This window comes from Pogona vitticeps, chromosome 4, assembly GCF_051106095.1.
Source record: "Pogona vitticeps strain Pit_001003342236 chromosome 4, PviZW2.1, whole genome shotgun sequence".
Classification (NCBI taxonomy): Eukaryota; Metazoa; Chordata; class Lepidosauria; order Squamata; family Agamidae; genus Pogona; species Pogona vitticeps.
The window spans coordinates 57,970,368-57,984,471 of NC_135786.1; the positions used below are offsets into that span (position 1 = coordinate 57,970,368).

At 48.1% G+C, this 14,104-nt stretch overlaps 1 protein-coding gene across 1 annotated transcript; it reads right to left on the reverse strand.

Moving 5' to 3' along the window:
- Positions 1–4,335: 4,335 nt before the first annotated feature.
- AMIGO1 (adhesion molecule with Ig like domain 1) lies at positions 4,336–13,852 on the reverse strand. Its single transcript, XM_020805306.3, has one exon. It carries the CDS (start codon positions 12,882–12,884, stop codon positions 11,304–11,306), a length of 1,581 nt encoding a protein of 526 aa, XP_020660965.3. The 5' UTR covers positions 12,885–13,852; the 3' UTR covers positions 4,336–11,303.
- Positions 13,853–14,104: the final 252 nt, after the last annotated feature.

Below are 14,104 nucleotides of genomic sequence, written 5' to 3' on the forward strand. Positions count from 1 at the left end.
TGATAGCTGGTCCACCTTCACAACCAGGGCTATAGACACGATCGCGCCTAAATACCCTCTCCGTCGTAGAGCTCGACCAGCGCCCTGGTTTAACCAGGAGCTTCAAGTGCTGAAGCGACATAGGAGAAGGCTAGAGCGTAGGTGGAGGAAGAACCCGACGGATTATAATAGGATAGCTGTCAGGGTCGCAACTAACCTTCACCTGTCTAAGGTAAAGGCTGCTTGTCGAACTTACTTCGCTAACCGGATAAGCGAAGCGTCCAACCAGCAGGCGGAGTTATTCCGTATAGTGCGCAACCTATCCGGAACTGGTCTGGATGATAGGCCTCCCCCTAGTTTTTCACCTGACCAGTTTTTCACCTGACCAGCATCCTTTTTAAAATCTAAAGTGGAGGCCATCCGACGGGACCTCTCTCCTTTTTTGAACACAGTGAGTCGAGCAGAGATGTCCAGTGCACTGTCTTGCCTGGTAACCCTTAACTCCTTTCAGCCTGTCATGCCTGATTCTGTGGCCAGAGTGCTTGACCGCTGTCGAGCCACCTCCTCCTCCTTGGACCCTTGCCCAGCCTGGCTAATCAAAGCAGCCAGGCCGATAACAACAGAATGGGCCACTGCAATAATAAATGGGTCTTTCCTTGAGGGCAGGTTTCCCTTTCCCCTCAAGGAGACACACATTAGGCCCATAAGAAAGAAATCTAATTTGGTGGCGGACGAAATTGGCAATTATAGGCCTGTCACCAATGTTTCTTTCATGAGCAAAGTGATGGAGAGGGTGGTGGCTGACCAGCTTCAGGCTCATCTGGATGAAACAGATGCCCTGGATCCATTTCAGTCAGGCTTCAGATCGTGCCACGGTACAGAGACGACATTGGTCGCCCTGTACAATGACTTGTTGAGGGAGGCCGACATGGGTAAAATATCTTTGTTGGTCCTCCTCGACATCTCAGCAGCCTTCGATACCGTTGACCACGGTATCCTCCTGGGGAGGCTCTCTGAGTTGGGTATCGGTGGCTTGGCTCTGGCCTGGTTCCGTTCCTTCTTGGAGGACCGCCCCTAGAGAGTGCAGCTTGGGGAGAGTATTTCGGCCCCGTGGAGTCTCAAATGTGGGGTTCCACAGGGGTTGACTATTTCCCCAATGCTGTTTAACATCTATATGAGGCCGCTGGGTGGGGTCATCAGGGGGTGTGGAGCATCATGTCATAAATAAATAAATAAATAAATAAATATGCTGATGACACCCAGCTCTACATCTCCTTTTCACCAACTGCAGGTGATGCCGTCCTGTCCCTCCAGCGCTGCCTGGGGGCCGTACTGCAATGGATGCAGGAGAATGAGCTGAGGCTGAACCTGGACAAGATGGAGGTTCTGAGGGTGGGTGGCCCTGTGGATGGTGGCTTGGGAAACTCCCTCATGTTTGGGGGGTGGCCCTGGCCACGAAGAGTGGGGTCCGCAGGCTAGGGGTACACCTGGACCCAACGCTCACCATGGAAATGCAGGTGGTGTCGGTAGTCCACAACACCTTTTTCCACCTTTGGCGGATTGCCTGGTTGCGACCTTACCTAGACACGGGGGCGCTCACTACCTTAGTTACATGCGTTTGTAATCTCTAGATTAGATTACTGTAATGCGCTCTACGTGGGCCTCCCTTTGAAGCTGATGCGGAAACTTCAGGTGGTGCAGAATGCGGTGGCCAGACTCCTTACTGGAGTGAGAAAATACCAACATATCTCTCCTACTCTGGCCATGCTGCACTGGCTGCCCATCTGTTTCCGCATTGACTTCAAAGTGTTAATGCTTATATATAAGGCCCTAAACAGTTTAGGACCCTGATACTTGGCGGAACGCCTGCTCTCACCTAGATCTACTCGGATCACCTGCACGAGCCAGGAGGTGAGGCTGAGGAGTCTAACGCCGAGGGAGGCCCGGAAGGAAAGGACACGAAACCGGGCCTTTTTGGCGGTGGCTCCTCGCCTCTGGAATAACCTTCCTCAAGTTATTCGTGCGGCCCCTACGCTGGGCACTTTTAAGAGTCAACTAAAAACATGGTTGCATGTTCAGGCCTTCCCTCCTGTCAATATTTAATTCTTTCTTTATTTTTTCTTTCATTTATTATTTGTTTTATTATTGTATGTGTTATGGACTGTTTGTAAAATTCTTATGTTTTATCGTATACACCTTATTGGAAACCGCCCAGAGTGGTCGACCAGACCAGATGGGTGGGATATAAATCAAATAAATGAATGAATAAATAAAAATAAATAAATAAATAAATAAATACAGCATACACCCTTTGACATGTTTAAAGGCTAATTTTGAAATGCACTAAGATCCATGGAAATGGTAGCAAAAGCATTCCTGGGAGACTGGAGAGACTATGTGAATCTATTGAAAAGATACTATCTCTACTAAGGCTACTCAGCCAGTTGCTCTGGAGATGTTTTGGATTCCAGCTTCCAAAGCCCTTAGGGCAGCGGGTAGGCCAGCAAGAGTAATGGAAGTGGCAGACTGGAGATCACCAGGGTGGTTGCCTTGGTCTAAATTGGCCTAAATCCTCCTTCTTCAGTAGTTGGGCTGTGATGCAGTAGCTCTGAAATGGGACAACCAGTGATGATGTAGATGTTAATGGACTCTGCCTTCTTTTACCCCAGCCAACTTGTGAGGATAGCTCTGTGGTTTAGGTCTCTGGCCATGGAGCCACAGGTTGGGAGTTTGATTCCCCACTGTGACTCCCTGACAAGGGCTGGACTCAATGATCCATTAGGCCCCTTCCAGCTCTGCACTTCTACAGGGATGATGATGAATGCTGGAAATGCTGCTGCCCAACTAGAACTGGAGGGCTAAATCATGCCTTAAGCTGGGTTGCAACCACTATACAAAGATATACTTAAAAATAAGTGGGTCTCTAAATGTATTTTTGGCCATAGTGTCCCCAAGAATTGCTCACCAGGGATAAGAAAGGGATAATAAATATTAGGGGGGAGGCAGTTTTAAAAAGTAGAGGAAGAGTAGATTTCAGAAGAAATTCATAACTTAGTAATACTTCCACTGTATGAACATTCTGGGTTGCAAATACTGGGGGTTGCTTGGGGAAGATACTTTATCATGCGCTTCCTCCATTGCCTGTGGCAAATTCTTGCCCTGAATGCTTCAGCTGTGTTACTGCCTGGTCAGATCAATCTCCTCTGTCATACCTTTAGTGCTGCAAAGTCCAGGGTAGCACAAGTCACATGTCCTATGAAGTGTATGCTTTCATTCATAAATAAATGCAACTACCCCTTTGATGAGCGTTGCCCTCAATTTAGATGACATTAGTTTTACCGCAGGAATCTTTTGCTCTCACAGAATCCTACATGCGCGCGCGCGCGTGTGTGTGTGTGTGTGTGTGTGTGTGTGTGTGTGTGTGTGTGTGTGTGTGTGTGTGATCTATATTGCATTGTATTGTGCCCTCTGTATGTTTGCATGAAAGTTGCCATATTCACTTACTCACTACTCTGTATCTTTATTTTTATTGATAAATGATTGATTAATAAAATAAGATAAATTAATTTCCATTATTTATATATTGTCTAATAGCAAAAATTATCTGGATGGATTACAAGTTCCATGTTAGTTAAGAGCTGCATGTTAGGCAGAAAACTGGGCACCTGCTGCTGGGGGTGGGTATATAGAGGTTTGATAAATGACAACTGTTTAATTTTACTTTTAAAGACACAGAGCCTTTGTCAGATGAATGAGTGGCAACACGAGATTTCTCATGCAGCCAGCACATACACTTTTTTTTTGTTTTTGCTTGATATTTGCCACAATATCCTTATGCAAGATGCAGGTGATGTCTTATCAATGGCCCTTTTTTTGCCCAGTTTTATGGACCCCAAATCAGTGGGCACCCAATTTTGGGTTTCTTCGTGAACTCCCAAAATACCTAACAACTGGTCATGCTGGGTCAGACTGTAATTATTTGCCACCATCCCTCATCACTGCCATGGTCTGCTATGAGCTGCAGTTCAATATTTTGCACTCTGCTCTGGTCAGACTCCATAAGCCATGGGTCTTAGCTGCACCTTAATTTGGGATTGGATGGGGCGGAGCAACTGACATGGACAGAAAAAAAATAGACATGCTTGCAGTTTTATGATTCTTTTGCAGTGGCACACTGTACAACGAACCAGAGCTTGTCCTGAATACCTGACCTTGGCCATGTTTACTTACAGGTAATAGTCAGTGATGAAATGCATCCAAGCCTCACATCATGTCAGGTGGGCCTTTGAGCCCACTTTCCAATACTGAAGCCATTGTTAACCACGGTGATAAAAAAAAGCATACAGGTCCTCAAGGTGTGTATTCATAAGACATGTTTTATTTTCACCTAGGTCTATGCTGGAGAGTACAGATTGCCCGACAGAGAAACGCAGCCCAGATGCTCTTTGGGATTGTCTCTGTCTGAAATAAATAAGCATGTATGTTTTCCTCTGCAGGTTAGAATAACATTTTGCTAGGCCTGCAGACCACAGAACGGTGAATAGGAGAGGAGGCCATGCTGGACTACAAAGCATGTGGTAACCTTCTTTGTGGAGCTAGATAAGCTGTCTTTGCTTTGCTGCATGAATTCACAGACCTAGAGGGAAAAAGTGGGAGCAGGATGCTTGCCTTCCTCTTGCATATGCAGACACACGCAGACCTAATTTCTGTTCTCCACTGGGATTTGGGAGGGTTTTCCAATAATCTCCTAAGAAATCCCCTGCTGCCAAATTCTAAGTCCTTGGATTTCCTTTCTTTTTCTTTGAGAAGCCATGCTTGCAGCAGCATCGCCGGTTTGTCATTCCCAGCATTGACTAAAGCACTGAGAATGGGAATCACGTCTACTGACTCCTCCTGAAATGCAAATACTGTAGTGGGTTGGCTGTGCAGCCAACTCTTTCCTACTCTGTTGAGATTCCAACGTTTGACCCCATCAGACAGGCAGACAGAACTCAGGGCAGCCCTATCTCATGCAGTCCAAGGTACCTTTGAACACAAAAAGTGCAGCACTTATCTTTGCAGCCTCACCTGAATTCCTTCTCCACCATGTTCATGGACGATATTGCTAACTGATGAGATAACACAGGGGGAGATGTAACAAATAAAAGCAATAGTCCTGATGTGTATACCTTGGACGAAATATATGAAACTTCTAAATTACCCTACCATTAATCAGCCTTATAGAGTCTCAAAGATAGTAATAGTCAAGCAGGTGTGTATTTTTTTTTAAAAAAATGTGGTTATCATATGGATAGCAGAGGATGAAAAAGGTGCTTTTGGGGACTATATCTCCCAGAATCCTCTGGTTAGTGGCTGTAGGCTTCCGTGAGTTATAACCCAAAAAGTAGCTTCTAGGAAGTCTGATGAAGAGTGTTCAGATCCTTCTTTTATGCCAAAGATGCAAAACGTGGTCAGTGAGCCCAGTGTGCCCCCCTTACTACTTTGTACAGTCTCCAGATTTCCCTTCTTTGTACAGCTTAGCCAGTGCGGTGTAGTGGATAGACTCAGATCCAGGAGACCTGTGTTCATATCCCTGCTGAGGCATGGAAACTCAGAGGGAGGGGCAGTTTGCTCTGGTCAAACCACTCATTAAATATCTCACTTTTCTTGAAAACCCTACTAGGGATATTAGAAACCAGATACTATTTGACAGCATATAACACACATAAAGCTAAGGCCACCAGTTTGCAACAGGGAAACAAGTAGGTGGCTTCTTTTCTGACTGTGAGTTTAGGTGGAATAAAAAAGGTTGTCTTGATAATTATTGATGAGGCATAATATCTGTGGAGCAAATAACAAGGAGAGCTACTTTTTTCTGCTGAGTTCACAATTTTGACAATGGTTCTAGGAGAGTTATAAGAAATAGCACTGAGGTGCTCCTCCACTCTAATACTTTGATGCCAAATCATTCTTACGTTACTGTGAAAGGAGTCCAGCTAGTTAACTGAAGCACTAAGAAAGCTGACTCAAAACTCATTTTACATATAGAATGAGCATTTTGATACACCTGAGAGAAGAGGAATCAAAGTACACTGTTAGATAAGAAATGTTGGGTTAGGATTTTAGGGGTGTAGGGATAACATCAAATCAGGGTTAATCATAATGGCAGGTGGGAAGCAACTTTGGATTCTGCAGATGGATATCTTCAGTTTGGTTAAAGGATGGAGGTATTACGCATGCCCCAGACACATGATGTGCATTTAAACCAGTGATCCATCTCCCTTCTTATGACAACCTGCCACCAAATCAGCTGATGTTTGGTTGGTCCTAGTGGAGTATTCTACTGCATTGCTCTGCTCACAAAAATCTACCCAGCAATATTGCCAGCTCCATTATTTGGGAAGGATGCTGTCAGTGGGTTCACCACCTCTTTATCAATCTATGCATTGCCATTCATTTGCTTTCTACCTCCAGACCTAATCCACACAAAAACTTTGGAGGAGAGCACAAGAGAAATGAAGTGTGCTGCTCCATCTCCTTACCGTTGACATTCATCATGTGCTCAGAGAGGGCACAAGAAGAGGAGAAAGCTAAAAGGAGGAGGAGCAGACTCAGCAGCCGTAGGCCCCTGTTGGAGGCTGGCCTCAGCGCACACACCCAGCAATCCTGCCTCTGACCATGTCCCCCAATATTGTCCTACAAAGCTTCTAAGATACTCTTCTTAACATATAATTATAGCCAAGCTACTGAATGAAACATTTTCATGATGGGTTATTAGTTAATTGCATGAACTGCTCATCTATTACACAGGCTGATACATAGGGGAAAACATAGGCTCACTGTCTGACACAGACATGGGTATTTCCATATGGAGGAGTAACTTCATCACAAGGGATACTATGCTTAAATAAATCATACAGGGATATCCCAGACTCCTGCTTCCTAAAACAGTTTTCATTATCTCTTTGGTGGACTGAGGAACTCTGGGGAAGCATCAGAAAAGGCTTCACTCTGTTAATAAATAAGGATTGTAAGGGCGTGCCAAAGAAGACAAACTTTTGTTACTCTAGGTATTTCAAACTACAGCTCCACAATCAGTTATCATTGGCTATGCTTGATGGGGCTGATGGGACTTGTAGGCAAAAATATCTGGTAAGCCAAAGGTTCCTCAACCCAGGATGTGATGATTTTGCTTCCTCACTCAGTGAGAAACATGAATAAAAACACGCTTAAAGGTAAAGGTTCCCCTTGACATTTTAGTCAGTCGTGTTCGACTCTAGGGGACGGTGCTCATCCCCGTTTCCAACCATAGAGCCAGCGTTTGTCCGAAGACAGTTTCTGTTGTCATGTGGCCAGCACGGCTATACACAGAACGCTGTTTACCTTCCCACCGAGATGGTACCTATTTATCTACTCGCATTTACATGCTTTCGAACTACTAGGTTGGCGAGGAGCTGTGACAAAGCGCTGGGAGCTCACTCTATCATGTGGATTCGATCCTATGACTGCTGGTCTTCTGACCCTGCAGCACACAAAGGCTTCTGCGGTTTAGCCCGCAGCACCACCATGTCCCTTAAAAACATGCTTAAGGTTTGCTAAATCATCTAGTAGGCATCCTTCCGTCTTGAGAGACTATGCTCTAATAGAAGTCTTTGAACAGGGTCCAAGACCTAAATCAAGTGTTTCAGCAAAGACAGTCCAACTAGTTTGTGTACTGTTTTTCCTTCTACAAGTGTGTTATCCTTCCACTAGCATAACCTAAGCATGAAGCTTTTGTAGCATAGTATTAGAGGCTTTGTATGCTGCACACGGGTTCAGAAGTGTGGATACCCAACACATGCAATTCATACTTGCACACATGTGCATACTTAAAACACCTACTGGCTTTGTACACTCTTATTTCAACTCATGCTAGCATTCAATTTGCACAACTATATCAAACCAGAACTGTGTGCCATTCAGCTCTGCTTGCATGCCCAAAGGCCCAGTCTTGGTCCTTGCCAACTCCAGTTATAACTGAACTCAGATTTCAAGGAGGAGAAAGAGCTTTGACTGCGAGCAGGGTTAATCACTGCAAAGCAAAGTAGATATGAACTGGCTAGATGGGCAAATGGTACGACTTCGCATAAGGCAGCTTCAGATGCCCTACTTATTAAGTGCAACAGAATCATGCTATGAGCATGAGGAAACTTGTGATGATGCATCCGGTACACGCGTTTGTGTCAAGATAGCTGCACAGAGATGCAGTTGTGCTGCATTATATACCAGCGTCTCTGGTGTCTGCACTGTGGCTATCCAGATAGTAGACCTCTGTCCTCTCCTTTCAGATACAGTAGCCTTGGATTAAAGTAGACTGATTCCTCTCCTTGGCTTACTGCTACACCTGCACCTTTGTGATTTGCAGCCTGGCTCTTTCTCGCAAATACAAAAAATAAGTAAAGGATTTAAGTGACAAGAAACCCAACAAGTGGCAAACGGTGTTCCTCCAACTTCCTATTACAATAACCCCTCCGCACCCCCACCCTGGAAGTGCTTCACAGTAAACTGAGTTCATTAAAATGTTCTAGCATGATAAATAAATGCACAGCCAATACTATTATAGTACAAGGTCACTGGATTTTGGGGAAGATTATGTCAACACCCTGGCTGATGTATTGTTTCATTAATTAAAAACATGCACAGGGAATCTCGGTCTTCCTTCTGCTTAATTCATTCTAATTTTGCATCTGGCATTTAGGAATTTCAGAAACCAGATTTACTGCAAAACCTTGAATGAAGAGAGTTTTGGAGACCATAGCAACTTTCATAATTTCACTTGAACTAATGCAACCATAGGCGTACAAAACTGGTCAGTTCTCCTGGTCCGTTATTGCTAAACATGCCCTGCTTTCACCATTTCCAATGCAATAATTTAATCGGTAAGTACATTGATATATTAAATACATTATTTTCGTTCACTCCACTTTTTTTTTTTTAAAGGAAAGCTTCAGCCCCCTCTCCTTTATCTCCTTCACATGGTTTGCAGTCTCATCCCATTGACTGCTTGGTCTTTTGAGAGGACTTAATTGTAACTAACAAAGACCGTAGTTCCAGAGGTCAGTTTGAGTGAAAGGGGTTTGCCTCTGGCGGCTTGGTTTAGCAGTCCCTTTCGGCTCTGCCCAGTCCAAGAGTGTCTCTCTAACAGACTGATGACAACAAGCCTCTGAGCCGTGAGCAGGGTTCTTCAATGGCTGTTGGACAGAGCTCTCTTCTTTAGGAACAAAAATGGTTTGGACTCATTCACATCTTTGTGCAGTACATTCTATGGCTTATTTGGTCCCATTGACCTCCCCTGTACATCCTGATTCCTCTGGTGTCTCCCCATTGTTTCTAGCTCTTCTCTGCAGGCAACCGAACAATTTGACTGGAGCTAGCAAGGCAATCTGAATCCAAAACAAATGGAAACCTTTGCAGTGCAACAGATATTGGGGGGGGGGGGGAACTCTCCCTTCATAGGGAGGGGGGGAATCTCCCTTCACAGCACTCTTTCTGGGTTGCTTCATAGGTCATGCCTACTGAATGGAGCATTCAGAGTTGGGCAGAGCAGACAGGAGTCAGCCTTCTCTGCTGAGTATTGAAAAATGGGAACAGGGACAAGTTCCATGGCTTGTATGGGACCTTTTCACTGCACTGACTTGAGAATTACCTCATGTGAGCTGATGCTACTAGTTTCCCACAAAGAGATCTGCAAAGTGCCATCTGGACACAACTTCTCTTGAACTCTTGTAGAATTAGAAGAAAAAGCATCATGCCATTGTGACTCTCAAAACTAGTCTGTATCCCTTTTTTCCCCCCTACATTCTGCTCCCTGAGAAAGGTTGAGGGATAAACCCAGAGAGTTGGTAGGAAGGAATTAAAAATGAAAACCAATAACAGAAAACAAAACTGGATATAGTGGTATATGTTGCAGCACAAGCACATTCCACGAAGGCCTCTGCTTGGCCTGAAGTGCTGCTCGGCAGCGTTGCTCCAGAGATGGCTTTGCTGCCATTTTTAATTAGAATCGGTTGTATGTTTTACTTTCTCTCATCAAGCACCTGGTGTTTGAAGAATCGCAGATCTCCTAATGAGGAAAACCTTACTTGGGGATGTTAAAGTTGCTAAATACTTCGAGATTGCCTGGATCTATCCAAGCTTCCTCCAAGCTCTGGGCTCAATGATGTTTTAGAAGGAGGAAGAGCTATGCTGGAACCCAGGGTTTAACCATGGCGTGTTAAGACTATGTAATAAAATTATGGGAATGTGATTGTTGAGCTGCCACGCAAAGAAACAAGAAGCAAAAATAGTTGATTTGGGCTACGCCAAGTTGTCTTCCTGTCTTTGCTGAATCTTGCAGCAAGCTGCTCTGATTTGTCAGTTTCTAAAACTGTTGGTCCCTTCTGTGGCATCACTGTGATACCACAGAGGTTAAAAGCCTCGGGTTCAACTCCTTTTTAGGGAGTTCTCTGCTGAAGAGAGATTACATAATTATCCCTTCCACTGCTGTGTTTTCAAACTTTCAGTTTTTAATTTTTTTTCCAGAATCTTAAAAACAAAAAACAAATAGGTAAAGCAGGCAGTGGTTTCCAAAACAGGCTGGCCTGCTTGCTAAAAACACTTTGAATTTTATCCTGAGGAGCCTGGTATGGTGGGAAAAAGACTTTCTTTACATGTATCATTTTTTAAAAAATACATTAAGCTGTTTTTAAAAAGGGAAGCTTCCTTCCCACCCACCCCTAGCGCTGTGGCTAATTGGAACTACTCAGCTTGAGCTGGAGCTACTATAATGAATAATATGGTTGATTTGCATGAAAGATAGCTTGAAAGATCTTTTTTAAAGCCCACTTCATGCATGTGATGGAGCAGGCTGCAACGTATAGTACTGGTATGTCACAATTATATTGGTAGCACTGATGAGGGCATAGGATGCAGCCTCTTCTGCTATGATAGGTGCACAGGGCTGCCCCTCTGGACCTCCTCCTTGCTTGGGTAGGAAGTCTCTTCAAGGGTGGGATGGATGCCAATAAAACAGGACTCCAGAGAAAACTAGTAAGTCAGCTGGGCCATTGACCGCGTGCTCTGCTTTTCTCAGCAGGAGGTTTGGGAGCTGAAACATCAGGACAATTCCAGAAGGGAGGGTTTGGGGAACTGCTGTGCTTCAAGAGCAAGTGGGGACGTAGGGTTTTCAACGCTGGACTTTTGAAAGGAGGAGAATGAAAGAGGAACACTATTACATACTGTGGCAGGGAGAAGCACAGTACTAGGCATGACTTTTATGCCTCCTGGAAATGAACTGGTTTACGTCCTTCTTCTCCATGCCGTAAGCATCACAGGAGCCCCACTAATTCAGGCCCTACCTTGTCTCTACTACCTCCTCTCCCACTTTCATTCTGGGAGCTTCCCACGATGGGAGTATCTGAGAAAACTGAACTGACAGAGTCTGGATCTGACATTTTCCTCTCTGCCTTCTGGGCTCCTTTTGCAGCTTGTTTTGGGGAGCTGTTGGGTTTGCACTTGCCATTCTGGCCTCGCGCGTTGCTTGGCCCCGTGTGCTGATGTAATGCCTCCTTGCCTCCTGCCCCTTCAGCGTGGTGGTTGGGAGTGGTGCTGAGCACTGAGGAGTTGATGCTGTCCTCCTGTTGGTTAGGCTGTTTCTCACTGTGGCAGCACCAACAACGGCACGGAGTCAGGTAAAGGTAGATGAGCACAAGAATGACACTCAGGATACAGCCCACAAGTGTTGTGTAGGCGGTGTTGAGGGTATCAGGGATCCCATGCAAAGAGTAGTTGTGGACTGTGACATGCACATAAAAGGTGTCGTTGAACACCTGGCTCACTGCGTAGCAGGTGTAGGGGCCCATGTCCTCCACGCTGATGTTCTTTATCTGAAGGCTTCCGTTGGTCAGCACAGTCATGGAGCTGTTGTCTCCCTCCTGTGGAACAGGCTCGTTCTTGGGGGTCAGCCACTCTCGGTTGGTCACTTCTTGCTGCCTGGTGTCACAGTTGATGACGACCCGCTCCCCACGGTGGACCTCCAAGGTCTGTTCCTTGAACTCACTGCAGTTCATGACCTCTGGGTTACTCAGGTTGGAAATTTTAAAATCCATCCCCTGCTTGAGACATGTGAGCTCCTCCTCAAAGTCTATGGCTGAGCTGAGCTGCCTTTTTTGCCAGTGGCTGAAGAGGTTGTAGAGCTCACAGTGGCAGGTGAGGGGGTTGCCATGAACATACAGACCATTTTTCACCCAGGCTGGGAGGTTGTTCACCTCCTTCACAAGCAGGTTCTTGATCTCATTGGAGGAAAGGTCTAGCAAGGAGAGCCGAGGGAGTTTCGCCGCGTCCGTTTTCACCAGCTCCAGCGGTAAGCGGGAGATTTTATTATGGCTCAGGTATAGTTTCTGAAGGTGGCTCATCTCCTCAAAAGCTGAGCGGTCAATCTTGGTGATCTTGTTGCTGTAGAGGAGCAGGACCTCTAACTCCACCAGCTTACTGAAGATGTTCTCATCTAGCGAGGTAATGGCGTTAGAGGAGAGGTCTAAGTACTTGAGGTGAGGGACATTGCTGAAGGCCTCGGTGGAGATGAAGTAAAGGCCGTTGTGGCTCAGGACCAGCGAGTGAAGATGAGAGAGACGGGAGGGGGCCCATTCTGCTTTCAGGCGGCTCAGCTCGTTATGACTGAAGTCCAGCACGGCAGCATACTGAGGGATGCGAACAGGAAAAGATGTCAGGGAAGCCTTGGAGCAGCTGATGATGTTACTGGCGCACACACAGGCCTTGGGGCAATTCCGGGCCAGAACCAGGCCCCCTTTGGGGGCAATGCCCAGACTCATCAGCCCCAGCAGCAGCAGCACCGAGAGCCAAACGCCCCTCGGAGGTCGACGGGTCTCTGGGGCATCCTGAAACCACATTGTAAGACTCAGTGGCGACGGCGCGGGAAGGTCACGGTCCTCTCATGGAGAAGCGGTCAGCGGCTGTGGCTGGGCGGGAGCCACGGGGGGGGGCAGCGCTGAAGGCGGGGGGGCGAGGTCCTTCTGAGGAGGGGGGCCCGAGCGCTTGCCGGATCGCAGAGGCGAGGCCGGGTCGAGCAGGGCAGGCGCCCGCAGAGCTCATCCCGCGAGCCCTCGCGCCGGCAAGGTCCACCTGCCGCCCGCGGCCGCCCGCCCAGCCGGGGAAAGCGAGCCTTTCGGGGACAGACGAGGCCCGCCCCGCGCTTCCACGCCCGCTCCGCTTGCCCTCCGTCTCCTCCTCAGCATGTCCGCCAGACCCTGCAGGCGGCCACGCGGTGTTGCATTGCGCCAACCAGCAGCTTCCCCGAGCGGCCGCGCCAACCACTCCCTCACTCCCTCACTCACCCACCCTCGGCCGGGCGCAGGAGCTCGTCTTTCCTCCCGTGGCTCAGCCCATCCCGGCCGGTCGGTTCACGCAACGCTGGCTTCTCATAAGGCCTCTCCCGCCCGCTGCACCGGGCTGCAGACCGAGCCGAAGCAACCGCGGCTCCCCCGGGCGAGATCCCGTCGCGGCGGCGGCGGCAGCGAATTCGCAGGGGCGGCGGAGCGGGCAACCACCGGAGCGAAGGAGGGAGGCGGGCGAGCGGGCGGGCTCGCTGAGTGACCGGCCCGGGCTGTCCCGCGATCGTTGCGCTCCGCCCCGTTCCTCGCCCGAGGGGGGATGCGGCTGGGGAGTCGGAGGAGGGCTTTTCCCCGGCGTGGGGTGCCCAGGGTGGCGGAGTCTGGCGGGTCGGGCCAGTCGAGCAAAGAGGCGAGGGACCACACTCGACCCACTCCTGGTGACTGGAGCAAGGCAGGAGGAAGATGGGCTGGCTGCGTGCGTGAGCGCCCCCTCCCCGCGTGTGCGCACGTCCAATGAGAGCCGGCGATGTTCCTTCCTGCACACCAGCTCCTGGCACACTCGCACTCACTCCCACCCACAGCCTGCCAGCAGCAGAGGAGGAGGAGGAGGAGGAGGGCGGCCCGGGAGACCGCCAGGGGAGTGGGCTGCGGGGCTTCACGCACACACTCGGGCCCCAGTCCGAATGGCTCCCGCAGAAGTGAAACTGTGCCGCTGACGGCGCCGGGAGGGCTGGTGGCAAAGCGCCTCGATCCTGCCACGACACCCGGCCCGCGCCTCC

What these genes read in the sequence shown, in the direction of transcription:
- AMIGO1 (XM_020805306.3), bottom strand. Translation starts at nt 12,884, where the DNA reads ATGTGGTTTCAGGATGCCCCAGAGACCCGTCGACCTCCGAGGGGCGTT.